Below are 19,374 nucleotides of genomic sequence, written 5' to 3' on the forward strand. Positions count from 1 at the left end.
TCAGCCAGTCCACTTGGTGGTTGTTAACGCCAGTGATGTGCTCCGCCTGGATGGAGCGTAGGTGCTTCTCCACCCAGAGACCCAGGGACACCGCCTTGACATGCAGCACCCTGGACCACGTGGCCCTCTGTCAATTTATGTGTGCCTTTGCTGCCACATTGTCGGTTAAGACCAGGATGTGGTGGCTCTTGACTGTGGTCTGAAACCGTCGAAGGGTGAGGTGGATCGCCCGGAGTTCTAGCCAGTTTATGTTGTGTGGCAGGTCGCTCCATGACCATTTGCCCTGTGCTAGCTGGGAATCCAGGGTCACCCCCCAGCCGAACAGACTGGCATCCATTGTCAGGATGAGGTGCTCCTGTTCCCTGAATTCAGGGCTGGGACATGCACCATTTGAGGGACAGCAGTACCTGTGGTGTAGCTGGTACCTTGAGCTTCAAATTGCTGGAATCAGACCTCTGGTACGGGAGCAGCCTCCATTGAAGAGTCCTGGTGTGTAACCACGCCCACGGCACCACCTCGATATAGGAGATGAACTTCCGCAGCAAGCTGGAGAGGAGGGCTATGGGAACACAACGATCCTTCAGAATCTGCTTAACTAACTTCAACAAGCTGGATCTGCGATCCGGAGAACGAAAAACTATCCAAACGGGAATCAAGCACAGCTGCTAGATGAAGAATCCTAGTGGCTGGGGTAAGGGTACTCTTTTCGAAGTTAACAGAGAACCCCAAACCCTGGAGCATATTGATGACCTGTTGGAGCTCCACTCTTGTCTGGGAGGGCGATGGCCCCTGGATGAGGATGTCCTCCAGGTAGCAATTCAGTCTGATGTGCACCTCCCTCAGGTGGGCAGCCACTACTGCAAGCACCATGGTGAAAGTCCTGGGGGCCGAAGCGAACCCAAGTGGCAAGGCCCTGTATTGATAGTGTACCCCGCGTTATGAGAAACGAAGGAAACGCCTATGCTCAGGGAAAATGGAAATGTGTAGGTAGGCCTCTATGAGTTCAATGGAGGCCATGTAGTCCGCCTCCCGAATCCCTGCCAAGATGGACTTGAAGGAGGCCATCTTAAAGCGCCTGTAGACCAGGAATTGGTTCAGAAGCTTTAGATCCAAAATAGCTCTCCATCCCCCTGAAGACTTAGGCACTAGGAAGAGGTTAGAATAGAACCCTCTTCCTGCCTGGTCCCCAGGGACTGGCTCTATTGCTGCAATATCCAGCAGGTGTTGGATGGCCTGCTGCATCTGCCGGCGCGTCTCAATGCACTTGGCAGGGGGGAATGTGCGAAAGGTGTTCGGAGGGAGGGAGAGGAATTCCAGACAAAGGCCATGTGTCACTGTACTAAGTACCCATCAGTGGAAATCTCCACCCAGGCATCTGGAACAGTGCCAGGCGACTGCCAATGGGGATCAGGGACGGCCTATTTGCCCCGGCGGTAGGGGTGACCACCTCCCCCCTGAGAGGGCCACTTACTCTGGGGCTGGAAGCATGATCTGTCCCTATTGTATCCCCTATTGGATTGCCTGGCGGGCTGGTGCATCTCCTGTTCCTGTGGTGAATATATAGACCTGCGGTAAAAGGGAGTGGTCTTCTGTTCTGCCTTCCTTGCCAAGGTAGGCAGGACCTTCTTCTTGTTCTTGTCCTCGACCAGGATTGGATCAAGGGAAGCCCCAAAAAGGGAACCCCCCAGAGTAGGCTGCTGAGGCTAGCTGCCACTTCACCTTGTTATCCGCCTGCCAACCCTGGAGCCACAGGAGGTGACGAGATGCGATGGACGACGCCATGGCCCTGGAGGCAAACTTCATAGCGTTTAGGGTCGCGTCAGCCGAGAACTGAGCAACCGCTACTAACTTGTTCAGATCCTGATGGAGATGAATGTCCTCCGGTGGGATACATGTCTGGATCTGCTCCATCCAAAGGATAGCCATGCGGTTGAAAAATGAAACAAAAGCCACTGCCTTTATGCCCAAGACGCCGACTGGAAGGTCCTCCTGAGGATCATCTCCGCCTTCCTATCTTCAGCCTTCAAGTTGTCGGCCAGGTCTTTGGGTACCAGGGAGGAGGGAGAAGCCAAGGCCACCACAGGTGGGTCCATGGAGGGCATCTGCAATGCATGGGAGAAATCTGGTTCAATATTATAGAACCTTCTGTCATTATTGCCCAGATTTGGGAAGGCCCTTGGGTGCTCCCATTGCTTCTTTACCACCTCCAAGAATAGATGAGGAGCAGGGATCTCCTCCTTCACAGTCTTAGGCTCAGAGAAAACCGAGCCCTGAGGTTTCTTCGGTGGGTCCCCCTCCCCCCCAGCTGTGCAGTTGCACACGCTTTGTGCAGAATGGAATGGAATAAATCAGGAGGGAACAAGCCCGTAAAGGTGGTGGGGGTGGGGGTCCAAAGCCGTATCATCCTCAGAGAGATCCAGATCCCTCTGGGTCTTATCTCCCATGACTGACCCCTCACTGGCCAGGGAGGGTGACACAGGGTGGCTAACTGCCTGGGCTGAAATCCATATTAGAGGAGAAGCAGCCCTAGAAGCTGAAGCCCTATCCTGGGAGGGGGAGGGGAACTGGCCACTGCAAGCCTTCAGCAACCCCAGAAGCAATCGGCCTCTCAATAAGGTTCTGAAGACCCATGGGAAGGTCATCTACCTTCATGGCATCCCAGTCAGGTCCCCCTGAGTTCCGGTTCGGATATGCCGAGGAGCTGAACTAGGCCTGGCTGAGGTCTCACCCCCAACTGGGGATCCTGGAAGGTTGGGTCAGTTGGGAAGTTACCCTGATCTTCCATGGGGAGAGAAGGCAAGGGGGAATCCTCCCTGAAGCACTCTTTGAAGGAATCTTGGGTCCTAGGGGGGGAATCCCCACTCAAAGTTCCTCCCACACGTGATCTGGACCTGGACCTGGGTGGGGAAGGGCTAAGCTTGTCCTGTAGGGCTCACAATCTCTCAGCCCTGGAGAAGATCTTGGACAGGGTCCTGTGCATATGCTGTTCATCCCTCTGGGTAGTACAGGAAGGAGAGAGGCAGCTGAGGCCTTAGACCTCCTGGAGGAGGCAGTAGGCCGCTGCTGGGATGAAGTCCCCTCCCCAGGGGACATGGGTGGAGATGGGGACCTTCCAGTCCCTCCGCCATCTTGGTGACATACACAGCTACTCACGGCCCTCCTCGTGCTTCCGACGATCGCCCCGCACCTCCACAACAGCCAGCAATCAGGAAAATGTCTTCGCTCCCTCCTGCAACATGCCCTGATGCAAAACGGCACAATTGGCGCACTTTGGGGCTTCTTCTAAGGCTGGGAGGCTAAAAACAGCTGTGCAGCTCTCCCAGCCACTTCCGCGGCTCCGGGGCAGAGATGTATTAGAGTATAAAAAGAATAAGACATATCTGAGATTTCATGACCTGATACAAAAGGATTGATGCTGACTTTGGAGTGGTTGATAACTTTAATCTTTTAAAGATAAATTAAGAGATTGCTACAAAGGTAGCAAATAGCAAAGCAGCTAACCCTGACCCTCTAAAAATCACTGCTATTGAGTACCTTTCCTCAAGAATATGACTAAATATGGAAAAAGTATGAACTGCCCTTTTTCTTAAACAAGATCCAATTTCACTATTAAAAAAGAAAAGGAGGTCAAATTTAATACAAAGGTCATGAAACAGATAAAAGAAAGGATCCAACATCACATCTTAGAAACTTCAACCCATCAGCAAGTCTCTGCAAGCATATGAGTACAACCAGAATCAAGAACAATCATTATGAACTAAGCTTTTCTGGTATGTAGTTTTAAAAGACAGTCAAGAAGTATTACTAAAAACTAGATCAATCTGACATTTGCAATGGAAAAAAAAATCTAAAACACTGCTTGCTAAATCCAGTTGCTAACTGTTGACTCAATATTTTGAAGCAAGATGCCTCCTTTTCGCTGACAACTCTGTAACCTCTAATATTATCTTGCTGTATGAACTAAAAATGTCTGGACTTTTTATTATTACTGTGCATAATAAATTTTTATTGTCCCCATGTACAATATCCAGTGGTTTTTACTTAGTGATAGAACAGATGAAAAGACTGAAGAAAAGGAAAAGCTTGTCTGAACATAAACTTTCTAACTATTTGAGCATCTTTCAAGAAATGAACAAATCAACATTTAAAATTTGTTTTTAATATGATTTGACCGATTTATTTAAGGAATTTTACATGGCTAACCAATTCCAGGAGGCTTACAAAAGTAAAAGCCCAATATAAAGCAATAAAATGTGATAATCCCCCAGCTCCCTAGTGTCAATAATCAGTCAATCAATAACTTGATGGTCTCACCCACCCCTCCCCCAAACTCTGGGTTCCCCAGGCCCATTGGCAAAATCAGATCTTTGGGACCTTGAAAAAGAGAGTTCGAGTAGGAGGCAATTTTTTCTGTGGGGATGTGATTTTCCACAGGGGGGAGCCACCACAGAGAAGGCACTTCTTCTTAGTTCCATTAGGTGTACCTCCTTAGGAGAGAGGAATTACATTACTGTCTAATTTTCCGATTAAGAACTGCTGACTAAGTTGGAGGCTACATATATAATTACATGCAGCTGCAATTAGGAATGAATGATCTAGCTGATAGAACTGATGTAGAGGAACTGATTTTAAAGAAAGTAACTGCTTTTGCATAAGTACAAGGGCTGTTTGGTACTTTGTATAAAAATGCTAGAAGCAGTAGTAAAAATAACATAGAAAAAGAGGTGAAAGTGGTTGAAAGTACAATAGGATTTGGATGGATGACAGGAGGAAGAGAGTATTTAAAAATACAGCATGTTCCCAGCACAGACTAATGTAAGGTGACCAGACGTCCCGCTTTTGGCGGGACACCCCCGCCTTTTGATGCATATTCCCGCGTCCCGCCCGCTTTTTAAAAAGGCACGCTTTTTTTGGCGCTGGCAGCTCCCGCCCATCAGCTGCTGGGCTGGCTCATCGTTTCGTTCTATGCTACCTACAAATTTAAGCCAGCCCAGCCTGCCGCTCACTAATTTGATTGGCTGGACTCCAGCCAATCAGTGAGCTGGCCAACCAGCTCACTGATTGGCTGGACTCCTTAGCTGAGGACGCATGCGCGAGTTCTCCATTTTATTTCGTCTTTCTTTCTTGTTGGGGTTGCAGCTGCTGCGCTTACTCACTGGTGGTGAGTATGTTTTGTATTGTCTAATTAATTTGGTACCGTGGGAATCGGGAGGCGCTGGGGGGAGGAGACGTTGCTGGTCGCCACGTGCTCCCTCGCTCGCGGCGGAGGAGGAGGAGGGGAAAGCAGCCCAGCGTTGCTGGTCGCCGCGTGCTCCCTCGCTCGTGGCTGAGGAGGGGGAGGAGGGGGAAGCAACCCGGCGTTGCTCGCGGAGGAGGAGGAGGAGGGGTGGAAGGCAAGCAGCCCGGCGTTGCGTTGCACGCGGCGGAGGAGAGGGGTGGAAGGCAAGCAGCCCCGCGTTGCGTTGCTCGCGGAGGAGGAGGTGGAGGGGGGAAGGCAAGCAGCCCAGCGTTGCACGCGGCGGAGGAGGAAGCAGCCTGGCGTTGCTGCTCGCCGCGCGCTCCCTCGCTCGTGGCCAGGCTTTGGTGCTGCCTTTCCCGCTCTGTGCGTGCTGCCCAGACCAGACCTCTCTTCCTTCCGTGGAGTCCGTTCGTGAATCCATGGGATTCGCCGCGGAAGCAAGAGATATCGGGGGAGCGGCGGACGCCAGCAGAGAACGTCCCCTCGCTTCTGGGCCTCCCCGCTGCTGTCCCGATGTCTCTTCCTTCCGTGGAGTCTGTTCGTGAATCCATGGGATTCGCCGCGGAAGGAAGAGAGGTCGGGGGAGCGGCGCCGCCAGCAGAGAACGTCCCCTCGCTTCTGGGCCTCCCCGCTGCTGTCCCGATGTCTCTTCCTTCCGTGGAGTCCGTTCGTGAATCCATGGGATTCGCCGCGGAAGGAAGAGAGGTCGGGGGAGCGGCGCCGCCAGCAGAGAACGTCCCCTCGCTTCTGGGCCTCCGAGAGCGTGGACGCAGCGGCAGCTGCCCGCAGACAACTTCCACGCGCTTCCGGGGCTCCTGTCGCTCGGCAGAAGCTCCTGAAGCGTGTGGAAGTTGTCTGCGGGGCAGCTGCCAGGGCACCCACCTCTCCTCCTGCCTCTTCGTGTATGGGATCGCTGCCTCCGAGAGCGTGGGAGCGGCCGCGAGGAGTCCGTTCGTGCAGCGCCCCAACCTCTCCTCCTGCCTCTTCCTGTATGGGATCGCTGCCTCCTGCCGCAGGAGGAGAGGTTGGGGCGCTGCACGAACGGACTCCTCGCGGCCGCTCCCACGCTCTCGGAGGCAGCGATCCCATGCACGAAGAGGCAGTCCTGCCTCTTCGTGTATGGGATCGCTGCCTCCGAGAGCGTGGGAGCGGCCGCGAGGAGTCCGTTCGTGCAGCGCCCCAACCTCTCTTCCTGCCTCTTCGTGTATGGGATCGCTGCCTCCTGCCGCAGGAGGAGAGGTTGGGGCGCTGCACGAACGGACTCCTCGCGGCCGCTCCCACGCTCTCGGAGGCAGCGATCCCATGCACGAAGAGGCAGGACTCCTTGCTGTGAAGCCTCCAAAAGCAAAGGATCCCTGCCCGCTCAGCTGAGATGTGATCCGAGCCGAGGGGGGAAGAGGGGAGGTAAAACCCTTGCTGTGAAGCCTCCAAAAGCAAAGGATCCCTGCCCGCTCAGCTGAGATGTGATCCGAGCCAAGGGGGGAAGAGGGGAGGTAAAACCCTTGCTGTGAAGCCTCCAAAAGCAAAGGATCCCTGCCCGCTCAGCTGAGATGTGATCCGAGCCGAGGGGGGAAGAGGGGAGGTAAAACCCTTGCTGTGAAGCCTCCAAAAGCAAAGGATCCCTGCCCGCTCAGCTGAGATGTGATCCGAGCCGAGGGGGGAAGAGGGGAGGTAAAGCCCTTGCTGTGAAGCCTCCAAAAGCAAAGGATCCCTGCCCGCTCAGAGCCAAGGGGGGAAGAGGGGAGGTAAAACCCTTGCTGTGAAGCCTCCAAAAGCAAAGGATCCCTGCCCACTCAGCTGAGATGTGATCCGAGCCGAGGGGGGAAGAGGGGAGGTAAAACCCTTGCTGTGAAGCCTCCAAAAACAAAGGATCCCTGCCCGCTCAGCTGAGATGTGATCCGAGCCGAGGGGGGAAGAGGGGAGGTAAAACCCTTGCTGTGAAGCCTCCAAAAGCAAAGGATCCCTGCCCGCTCAGCTGAGATGTGATCCGAGCCAAGGGGGGAAGAGGGGAGGTAAAACCCTTGCTGTGAAGCCTCCAAAAGCAAAGGATCCCTGCCCGCTCAGCTGAGATGTGATCCGAGCCAAGGGGGGAAGAGGGGAGGTAAAACCCTTGCTGTGAAGCTTCCAAAAGCAAAGGATCCCTGCCCGCTCAGCTGAGATGTGATCCGAGCCGAGGGGGGAAGAGGGGAGGTAAAACCCTTGCTGTGAAGCCTCCAAAAGCAAAGGATCCCTGCCCGCTCAGCTGAGATGTGATCCGAGCCAAGGGGGGAAGAGGGGAGGTAAAACCCTTGCTGTGAAGCCTCCAAAAGCAAAGGATCCCTGCCCGCTCAGCTGAGATGTGATCCGAGCCAAGGGGGGAAGAGGGGAGGTAAAACCCTTGCTGTGAAGCCTCCAAAAGCAAAGGATCCCTGCCCGCTCAGCTGAGATGTGATCCGAGCCAAGGGGGGAAGAGGGGAGGTAAAGCCCTTGCTGTGAAGCCTCCAAAAGCAAAGGATCCCTGCCCGCTCAGAGCCAAGGGGGGAAGAGGGGAGGTAAAACCCTTGCTGTGAAGCCTCCAAAAGCAAAGGATCCCTGCCCACTCAGCTGAGATGTGATCCGAGCCGAGGGGGGAAGAGGGGAGGTAAAACCCTTGCTGTGAAGCCTCCAAAAGCAAAGGATCCCTGCCCGCTCAGCTGAGATGTGATCCGAGCCGAGGGGGGAAGAGGGGAGGTAAAACCCTTGCTGTGAAGCCTCCAAAAGCAAAGGATCCCTGCCCGCTCAGCTGAGATGTGATCCGAGCCAAGGGGGGAAGAGGGGAGGTAAAACCCTTGCTGTGAAGCCTCCAAAAGCAAAGGATCCCTGCCCGCTCAGCTGAGATGTGATCCGAGCCAAGGGGGGAAGAGGGGAGGTAAAACCCTTGCTGTGAAGCTTCCAAAAGCAAAGGATCCCTGCCCGCTCAGCTGAGATGTGATCCGAGCCGAGGGGGGAAGAGGGGAGGTAAAACCCTTGCTGTGAAGCCTCCAAAAGCAAAGGATCCCTGCCCGCTCAGCTGAGATGTGATCCGAGCCAAGGGGGGAAGAGGGGAGGTAAAACCCTTGCTGTGAAGCCTCCAAAAGCAAAGGATCCCTGCCCGCTCAGCTGAGATGTGATCCGAGCCAAGGGGGGAAGAGGGGAGGTAAAGCCCTTGCTGTGAAGCCTCCAAAAGCAAAGGATCCCTGCCCGCTCAGCTGAGGTGTGATCTAAGCCGAGGGGGGAGGAAGAGAGATCTAAAGAGCAGAAAGACAGAAGGCAGATAGGCAAGAGGAAGGAAGGAAGGAGAAGTATGGAAAGGAAGGAAGGCTAGAAGGAAGAAAGAGGGAGGGAGGGAGGGAGGGAGGGAAGGTGAAAGGAGGAAGGAAGGAAGGGTACTTCCACTTGTAGGCCTGGGACTGAATGCAGGAGGAGTCTCTCCATAGGATCAGCTGCTCCTCTGATCATGGTCTATGAAAATGTTACTGCCTGCCTGATGCAAATTTAGACAGATGGTGCTTTGGGCTGCCCCTCAAATCCCCCCTTACTCCTCCCCCTGTAGAATTCAGCCCCCTGAGTTTTGCCTTTGAGGGGCATGTGTGGTTATGGCGGATGGCAGAGTCAGCTGGAGGTTGAGAGGGGATTGGGGCTTTTGTCCGCCTGTGGAGTTCTCCCCATGGACAGGATGGGATGTTGGCATGAAAGGGATCCGGGCACAATCTTACCTGTTCCAAGTAAAGTTGCCTTTTGCAATTGGCTACCGGTAATCGTCGACTTACGACCAGGATTGATCCCCCAATTTCTGTTGCTAAGGGAGACGTTTGTTAAATGATTTTTGCCTCATTTTGCGACCTTTTATTGCCACGTTAAGTGAATCATGGTGGTTGTTAAGTCAGGAACATGGCTGTTTAGTGACCAAAATTACAATGGCATTGAAAAAAGTGACTGATGACCATTTTTCACACTTAGCGACCATTTTCACACTTAGCGACCGTTGTGGCATCCTCATGGTTACACGATCAAAATGTTGATGTTTGGCAACGGATTCGTATTTCTGATGATAGTTTGAAATGGTGACAGTATAAATTATTGCTGGTGTAATACTTAACAATGGTTTTTAAGGATTTCTTTTATTTATAGAATACCTTTTTTATTATTTTGGGGGGATTTTTACTTTTAAATTGTTTATAAAATGTATTTACTACAAGAAATGTTCCTTTTTGCAAATGTGATCTTTGCAAATCTTTGTGATGCAATATGTTCAGACCAGGTTTATGTGTCTCAAAGTGGCTGCTATTCTATGGGCAGGCCAGGTTGGTGCAAGGCAGCTTTGCCAGATTTGGTGTGTTTCACCCTCATTGAATTTTATATCGTATAAAGAATGGAAGGAGGAAGGAAGAGAAAAAAGGAGGAAGGGAGTGAGTGAGGAAAGAAGAGGATGGAAGGAGGGAGGAAGGAAGGAAGAGAGGGAAAGAGCAGAAGACAGATAAGGTGAAGGTAGATAAGCAAGAGGAATGAAGGAAGAAGTGAGGAGTCTCGAGGAGGGGGAAAACATTTAGTGACCAAAGTTACAATGGCATTGAAAAAAGTGACTGATGACCATTTTTCACACTTAGCGACCGTTGCGACCATTTTTCACACTTAGCGACCGTTGCGACCATTTTTCACACTTAGCGACCGTTGCAGCATCCTCATAGTCACGTGATCAAAATTTTGTTTGGCAACAGATTCGGATTTATGCTGGTTTCAGTGTCCTGGGGTGACCTTTTGACAAAAAAATTTTTTTTAATCAAGCGCCCCCCCCCCCCCCCCCCCCCAGTCAAGGGTGTCCCTCTTTTCCAATCTGAAAATCTGGTCACCTTAGACTAATGCCACATTCTCTTCAATCCCACAAACATCACAAAAACATTTTACTTTCTTTGCTCCAGGAACAGAAAACAACAGAAAGTGCTGAGCTATGCAACATTATTTCAACATTCTCACACTCAAAAGTATTATGATTGGAGAGTCCTGATAAAAACATTCACTGTGAATAAGAACTAGTATTGTCAGTCACAAAACTGTCTCTTCATCCTCTTCCCACTCTATTTAAGAATTCAGGGTGTTTGGGAAAAATGTAATCGAATTTTAAACAAATTAGGAAGTAACAAAATTAAATTTTAATTTCAGTCCAAAGAACATTTACTTTCATTTAGTATGGTCCAAAATTATGTTTCATTTGTTTGGATCACCTGAATCTAAATAAAGCTCTAAAAATCACAATAAATTGATGGTTTTTTTACCATGACTAACCGTCACCACTCTGTCATTACTTTGTGTATGTGTCTGTCTTTCTGTGTGTAAATATGTGAACTACTTAAAGTATGCATGACTGGGATTATAATTTAAAATAAAATTAAAATTAAACTTTTCTCAAACATTGACATCTCAGTTTGAAAAGAGGGGAGGAGCTTTTGATGAAGAAATGCACTTAGCAGCATAATTGACTTGCTATGCAATACATGCATTCTTGTACTTGTATGCACTTGAATTGAAAACCACAAACACATGATTAGAGAAAAGACTTAGTGATTCATTATGCACCACATGAATGCACATGCACAATAGCAAAGTTTAAATCTAGCATATGTATTTTCATAGAACATAATAATACATTTAAGCATATTGTTGTTTTATATATTACTTACACATAGTTTTAATCCCATCTAGGAAAAAGAACCAACTAAACAAATGGAAATGACACCTGATTGTAACAGTGCATATCTCTACCTTTTTGACATATCAGGTGAATTGCTTGGTATTTTGGTTTAACACACGTATCAATGAATTCGGTTCAGTTATTTAAAATGTAGCTTTTTAAACTAAGGTTACAAATAGTGACTTCTGCAAAATTTACAATGGAAATTTAAAGTCTACTTAAAATTAAACTGAGACACTCTTAAAAATAAGAGCTTCACTTACTAATTTATGTTCGAATGATAGAAAAAGAAAACGCAGTGATGAGGAATAACCAAGAATCATTTTCAGAGAAGAGGAGGCTAATAATAATCTACAGCATTAGAAATTTAGAAAAATGTTTAGTTTGAAAAGATGTCATAAGAACTACAATTAGCACAATTGATTCATTTAAGCAAGAGCTGGGATATCATAAAAACATTTCAAAGTGGACTACACAAAGAAGAAAAGAAAAAGCTAAGAACTGATATTCAGCATAGCAGGAAAAATAAATAAAACATATAGTGTGCAGCAGCTGCCAAAAAAGCCAACACAGTTCTAGGTGGATAAACAGAGGGATAGAATCAAGATCATGTAAAGTGTTAATACCACTTTATAATGCCTTGGTAAGGCCACACTTGGAATACTGCATTCAGTTTTGGTCACCACGATGTAGAAAAGATGTGGAGATGCTAGAAAGAGTGCAGAGAAGAGCAACAAAGATGATTAGGGTACTGGAGACTAAAACATATGAAGAACGGTTGCAGGAACTGGGTATGTCTAGTTTAATAGAAAGAAGGACTAGGGAAGACATGATAGCAGTGTTCCAATATCTCAGGGGTTGCCACAAAGAAGAAGGAGTCAAACTATTTTCCAAGGCACCTGACGGTAGAACAAGAAGCAATGGGTGGAAACTAATCAAGGAGAGAAGCAATGGGTGGAAACTAATCAAGGAGAGAAGCAACTGAGGAAAAATTTCCTGACAGTTAGAACAATTAATCAGTGGAACAGCTTGCCTCCAGAAGTTGTGAATGGCCCAACACTGGAAGTCTTTAAGAAGATGTTGGATAGCCATTTGTCTGGAATGGTATAGGGTTTCCTGCCTAGGCAGGGGGTTGGACTAGACCACCTCCAAGGTCCCTTCCAACTCTGCTATTGTATTATTATTGTATTATTGTATACATTTCACATTTTAACTAGTATGTGACCTTCTACCGCTGCACTATAGAGAGTATCTTAACTTACTGCACCTGGGTATGGTTTGCCAATTGCACAGTGGCAGATAGGAGAGCACTCCAGAGGGTTAACATCATTGCCAGAGGATCATTGGTTGCCCTCTCTCCTCCTTGGAAGAGCTTTATAGCTCCCACTGCCTTAAGAATGTTCAAAACATTCTTAAAGATCCATCTAATCTTTGGACACCCCTTTTTTGAACTATTACCCTCTGGCAGATGGTACAGGATAATGAAAACAAGGAAAAATAGGCTGAAAAATAGCTTCTCTCGCATAGCAGTAACTATATTGCATTCTACTGTATAGTGTAATGTTAATGCAGTATTAGTTGTTTTCAATTTAATTGTATAGAATGTGAAGGATGTCTCTTTTTGTTTTATTTTTAAAGTTTTCTTATGTATGATGTACACTGAAGATGGCATTTAATTTTGTAGGAGGTGCAATGATAATAAATTAAACGAATAAGCACAATTGATTTATTTAAGCAAGAGCTGGGATACCATAAAAACATTTCAAGGTAGACTACATGAAGAAGATAAGGAAAAGAAAAAGCTAAGAACTTATATTCAGCATAGCGGGATAAATAATTAAAACATAAATTTCACATTTTAACTAGTGAATAATTTTAATGGATTGACAGAAATTAAAATGAGAATGAACAGGTTCCCCCCATCTATCCCCCCCTCCCTGCTACCTCGCTGCCAAGTACCTATTTTTATTTATTTTTTGCTGGACTAGTTTTTCATTTTCTTTTTAGTACTTTGATATAGATATTTAATGACCTTTAAATTACACTGTTTATTTTGGAAGTTTATCCTTTAAATTACTTGGCTTATCATCTCATTTGAAATAAAAATATTTTGTTCAAGAAGATTTTGTTTTACAATAGAACATTAAGATTTACTTCAATAAAAAATAGAACATTAGACCTAGAAGAACAAGTTTTCCCAAATGAACTCTAAATTTATTTGCATTTGGTATTATGGGATAAGTTTCAGAAATGACAGTGACAAATATTTGTTGAAACTGATTTGGAACAAAGGGAATCATGACTTAATACATCATAAAATTTTACTTTAAAACTATATTGATTAAGGTCTTATATATTCAACTAAGATTATAATTATCTGTAAAAAAAATAAATTTCGAGAGCTGTTTTGGTTATTCCATGTAATCTTTATGTTTTTTGGTGCGCTGAATGCGAAAATGACCTCCATTTTGTCATAGGACATCACGTTTCCTGACAATTTAGGTAACTATGTTAAATTAGGCAATACCTCAAAATAAATGGAGATAGACTTATAAATTTAAAGTTTTATTACAATATTTTCATGAAAATCCTTTTTTGAACTGAAATGAGCTCACCTACACACACTAAACTCGATTCTTCTTCCTTGTGAGGCTCCTCTTGGTGCATTTACACTTGTGAATAGCATCTGGAATGTCTCTCTGAAGCATCCAACAGTAATCTGCCATCATTGTAATGCTCCATTTTCCCTGGTATCTCCTTTCCATCTCTTTAATGTCTTGGTGGAATCGTTCACCTTGTTCCTCACTCACAGCTCCCAAATTTTCAGGAAAGTAGTCAAGGTGGGACTGGAGGAAATGCACTTTCAAACTCATCAGGCAACCTAAAGCTTGAAATGCGTTCAGCATTCGTCTGACGATATTTTTATAGTGAGTATCTTTGTTATTGCCTAAAAATTTCTGTACGACTTCTTTAAATGCAATCCACCCTTTTTTTTTAGGATCCATCATGGTATTGGCAAACTCTTGATCAACTATAAGCCTTCTAATGTCTGGTCCGACGAACACACCTTCTGAAGTTTCTTGGACGACATTTTTTTCACTGTTAGCACCCTCGGCTGCCAACTCTTCTTGGTCCAGTGATTTTGTTGGTCTCGACTGTCCCATAGACACAGAAAACAAAGGTATTTGGTATACCCAGCTTGTTGTCCGAGCAGCATGCACAAGACCTTCAAGTCCCCACACACTTGCCAACCATGGTCTTCATATTTAAGTTTACGAAGAACCAATTCCAAGTTCTCGTAGGTTTCCTTCAAGTGTACAGAATGACCTACAGGTATGGAAGCGTAAAAACCACTGTGGAGTAAAACTGCTTTGAGACTTCTTTTTGAAGAATCTATAAAAAGACGCCATTGCTCTGAATCATATTGGATTTTAAACTGACCCATCAGACCTTCGATGCAATAAACCAACTTGTCTTCCTGGGCAAAGTAAGGAACGAACTCCTTTTCATGATGTCTGAACCATGAAGATGATACTCCTGGCAACAATAAATTCCTGCTTTTCAGCCTTGATCCGAGTAACTCAACTTGGGAAGATTCAAGTCTCTTACCAAATCATTCATCTCCTCCTGAGAAAACAATTTTGGTCTTGTATCATCTTCAAAGTCAGAACTTGATTCGTCATCTGGTTCAGGTATGACTTCACATTCATCGGAGCTAGGTATCTCTTCCAAGGTAGCAGGGGGCTTGGGTACTGGTATATCTGTGCCATGGGACGAATTACTGAATGAAGATTGGGGTATGAAATGGAATGCTTCGTTTTGGAATTAAACCCTTTCACATCGAACGAACAAAAGTATCAGTCATCACTATGGTTCTTTTGCTCTTGCCATACCATAGGAATCCCATAATGAAAAGATTTTTTCTTACCCTTGAATCACTTTCGGAGGTCCTAAACACACCGTTTGCATATTTTATGAAGCGCCCAAACTTTATCTTGATCTACAATTTTTAGTCCAAAGTATGCAAAGAATACTTTTTTCACAAAGTCTGTAATATTCTGCTGTTGCTTCAACACTGTATATTCACCACAGATGAAACAGAAACTATCTGGCAAATTAATACACTTTTGCAGAGCATAACATAATGATTAAAAAATGACGAGCTAATATGAATTGCGATGAAAAAGTGTGAACAGCCTAGAACCAAGAACCTGATGATGATTCGTGCACAAGTGTGGTATGCAGGAGAGAGCAGCTCTGTGTCTGTACACGAGAGGTTACAGTGCTGGCCATGCCCCCTGCACTGACCAGAGATGCTGCTATCTGCCCTGTGTCTCCCTCCCACTGGATTCTTCAGGGAATATTAACCCCTTCTACCATTAGAAGCACAGACGTAAAACTTGCTTAGCTTATGTATATATTGCTGACCATCAGATTTACAGTGCTATAATTTTTTTACATAACTCGGACAAATACTTTAAGGTTTTTTTGGCATTGTATATCTTAAATGCACTTATGTGAATTAATTAATAGTAATTTGGACTTTAAATTTGGTTAAAAACCCATAATATAAAAAAATACCATTTAAAAAAAATGATAAATTTGAAGACAATTTTGCATGTTGTGGCAAATCATGATGGCTAGGAGTTTTTTCAATATTTTATTTGTTTTCAGCACACCAAAATACATGGAAATTAGATGAAAATATTCAAACAGCTTTTTAGTCGCAGACCTGTGTTGTTTAACCAATCTTGTTTGATAGGTTAAAACAAGATTATTACTACATAGAAATATTTAAATTCATTTCAATGAAACAATTAACAAAGTTTACAAAATAGCTTAATAGAATTGAATGACCTGCACTTCTTTTTAAAAGTATAGCAAAAATATGTGCTTTGCATATCTTTCAGAAACTGATGTGATATTGCCTTGTCAATATTTTGGCATCCTAAATTTATTTCAAGTAATTCAAGACTAGTGTACCATAGACCAGCATTAAAGGCAGCTCTTTAGAAGGGCATGAAATCTGGCTAGGTGATTTTGAGCCTGTCACTCTCTCTCAGCCCCACTCACCTCACATGGCTGCTGTGGAGAAACTAGGATGAGAAAGCAGTATTAGATATGTCTATCACTTTGACTATTTATAAAAATAAAGACAATATTTAAAAATATTTTTTTAAATTGTACAAACCAGATTGCTGGGTATGCTAATAACAAATGCTTTTGAACTGAAACCAAGTGGTTTAGTGGACAATTCAAATATCCACTTGATTTTGAAAACACTCCATTTTTATATATGGATATGCTTCCTGTTCTGAACCTTAGAAAACAATGCAGTTTCTACTAATGAAAATGAAGAAACATATGATGTGAGATTAAAAATGACACAACTTAAATTCAGTTTTAGGACATTGTGAACTCTAAATACATTTTTAGCTCAGGGAATTCAACTTTCTCAGAATCATTGGAAATGTAACACAAAGTTTCCTTAGTACACATATTTTGATAATGCAAAATGATGCAACTTTTGGGAATTTTTGTTTTAAACAAAGTGCCTATTCCAATTTACTTAAGGTCATTTTTTTTTATTTTAAATTTTCAGCTGTATGAAAATTAACAGACAATAATATATAAACCTGGACTACAGTGACTAGTAGACATTCCACAGACTAAGAAATAAATTGGCTTTTAAAAAACTGATCAGAGGGTATGGAGCTAGGATAAAGTATCCCATCATCCATTTGGCAATAAATGTAATGTCATTTGTAAGTAAGGAAGAAATTATGTATTGTGTCTTTAGAAATAGTTTTGAACAAACAGAATTCTACATTACATTATTTCTATAAACAAGATGTGATTTTCATTATTCCCTCACTTCTCATAAAATAAAAAAGAACTTCTTGATTATGGCTCAGTGCTACAAGATTGTAACCTATTGAAGCCAAGAAGACTTAGATTTGAAAAAGAAAAGGATGGAGACACACATAAAACCCATGTACAATACTTTGAGTCTCTATGAGAAAAGAAAGAAAAAAGCATATCAGACAGGCAATATTAAGCTAAGCAGCAATTGTAAAAGAAGTAATAGAAATGCTGTTTATTACTTTTATCAAAACCTGTGGAAAGTTTTATAGATATTTAATAATCATCAACTTTGTAAGCCATTAAGTTCATATGTAAGCTAGGTTTGTATATGAAATATTGCAATGAGTTTACAATACATTGTTTATAAAGTTGTTTTGACTATGAATTGAACTGTTATTAGCTTTCAACAAATTACATGAAATGCCACAGTATAAAAATAATAACTGTAAATATACTTAAATAAAAAAAATGTAAAAACAACAACTCTAGATATTGTTGTAACATCCCTAGCATCAAGGGGTTACATGAAGTATTACCTGTTTTCAAAAGGCCAAAAACTTTCTTGGAAGTTCCTATTTACTAATATAAATACAACTATAATTTAAAGAGAAGCATTTTTGTATGTATATAATAAAACTTCAGAATTGATTGCTCTTATTGTATTCTTTTCCCATCATACAAATGCTTCTTAGCCAAGAATTCATTATGCTAAATTTTTGAATCACATCTCTAAAAATATTTTCCTGACAATGTGACTTTTACAAGAAACAGAAAAAAATGTTCCCACAGTATGTATGGAAGTATTAAAACACCAAAATAATGGGTTACAATGCATATCCGTCCACAATTTATGTCAGAATATCATGATCTTGTTTATAAGAACAGGAAGCTCACAGTTAGTCTTGCATGTGCAAATGTATAGTGATAAGCATTTCCTTTTATGGCTCAGAACCAAAGAACTATGTTTACACTTCGCCTTACTGTATGCATGAGTGTCAGAAAGCCTTTATGCCATATGGCTGCTATAACACTAATATATGCCTTATCCTGGCTGCCAATCTAAATATGCACAATGTCTGCATCTAGGATCCCTAAATAGGATTTTAAATATTGTATATAGATGCTACATATTTTAGAGTAATTATCCAAGGAGAATACTATTAAAATTGAATATGTTGTATGGAGTTCTATTGTAGAATTGGCTTCTACACAGATGGTACTCGTGTCAAATTGAAATAGTTAATTAAGTTGGATTGACTGTGCCTTTATATTTACAATGCAGATAATGTATAATCCATATATGTCTGGTGGGAATTATATACTGACAGTCTTCTAAGTAATAAAGTCTTAAGAATTTCTGGTGAAAATTGAGATGAATGGTCTCCAGCTCACTGATTTAAAACTACTTTATGAAATATGGCATATTTGGATGCAAAACCATCATAGTCCAGACCTTTCTCCAAACATCAAATTGTGCACTACAATAAAAATGCTACCATTACTAAAAAAGTAAAGCAGCCCAGCAGTTCTCAATTCACAAAAAGCCTATTACCGTACTTATACTAGTTTCTAATTCAGAATATTAACATCAACATTTGTTCTGTGCCTCCACTCCTCTTTTTTTGAAATCTGGCAAATTTGGGACATTATTAATTTTTCTTTTCAAAAATGAACACCAAAAAAATGAAGCCCAAAATCTCACATTCATATGTCCTAATAAGTTCTAATACTCAAAGCAATGATTTGTTCACAATATAAATTTACAGTTGAAGCTAAGCTAACCTTATGGCAAAGTGGGATGTGGAATGTACAAACCCAGAATTAAAAGTTTATAAATGCATGCTGCAGATCAACTTACCAACTCTATTCCCTGTGGAAAAGGAGTATCATCCAAATCTTTTAAGGGAAATCTCTGTATTATTTTCCCCAAACCATCTGCTGAGCCTATAAATAAAAGGAAAAGACAAATATCAAATATCAAAATGAAGTTCTAGAATTTTATTTTTCCCATTAAAAAAAGCTGTCAAAGAAATAAATTGCAAAGAAGTGCCATATTATATTAAGAACTCTAAATATAAATGTTATTTTGAACTGACAGCATTTAGTATTTAGAATTCTTAATATATTTTCAACTGACAAGTTATTACTGAAGTTTGTAGAATTTAACAATAATTCAAATAATATACTCAATTCAAGTCAAACTACCTTGCTTATAATTCAATTCTATTGCACACACTGTGGATCAGTGGTGGAATTCTTTTTTTTTTACTACCGGTTCTGTGGGCGTGGCTTGGTGGGCATGGCAGGGGAAAGATACTGTAAAATTTCCATTCCCACCCCACTCCAGGTGAAGGATACTGTAAAATCTCCATTCCCTCCCCACTCCAGGGGAAGGTTACTGCAAAATCCCCATTTCCTCCCAATCAGCTGGGGTTCAGGAGGCAGAGAATAGATGGGGGCGGGCCCAGTCAGAGGTGGTATTTACTGGTCCTCTGAACTACTCAAAATTTCCGCTACCAGTTCTCCAGAACTGGTCAGAACCTGCTGAATACAACCTATGTTGTGGATGCAGTATTAAAATACA

The 19,374-nt window shown here is 43.6% G+C and overlaps 1 protein-coding gene across 2 annotated transcripts in view; it reads right to left on the reverse strand.

The window, feature by feature from the left end:
* SBF2 (SET binding factor 2) overlaps positions 1-19,374 on the reverse strand; it is a 221,720-nt gene that overhangs the window by 151,871 nt on the left and 50,475 nt on the right. For both annotated transcript variants that reach the window (XM_032223265.1, XM_032223258.1), the window contains exon 2: positions 18,649-18,734. In XM_032223265.1, coding sequence (XP_032079156.1) covers positions 18,649-18,734 — 86 coding nt within the window. The remainder of the gene's footprint in view (positions 1-18,648; positions 18,735-19,374) is intronic.

This window comes from Thamnophis elegans, chromosome 1, assembly GCF_009769535.1.
Source record: "Thamnophis elegans isolate rThaEle1 chromosome 1, rThaEle1.pri, whole genome shotgun sequence".
Lineage (NCBI taxonomy): Eukaryota > Metazoa > Chordata > Lepidosauria > Squamata > Colubridae > Thamnophis > Thamnophis elegans.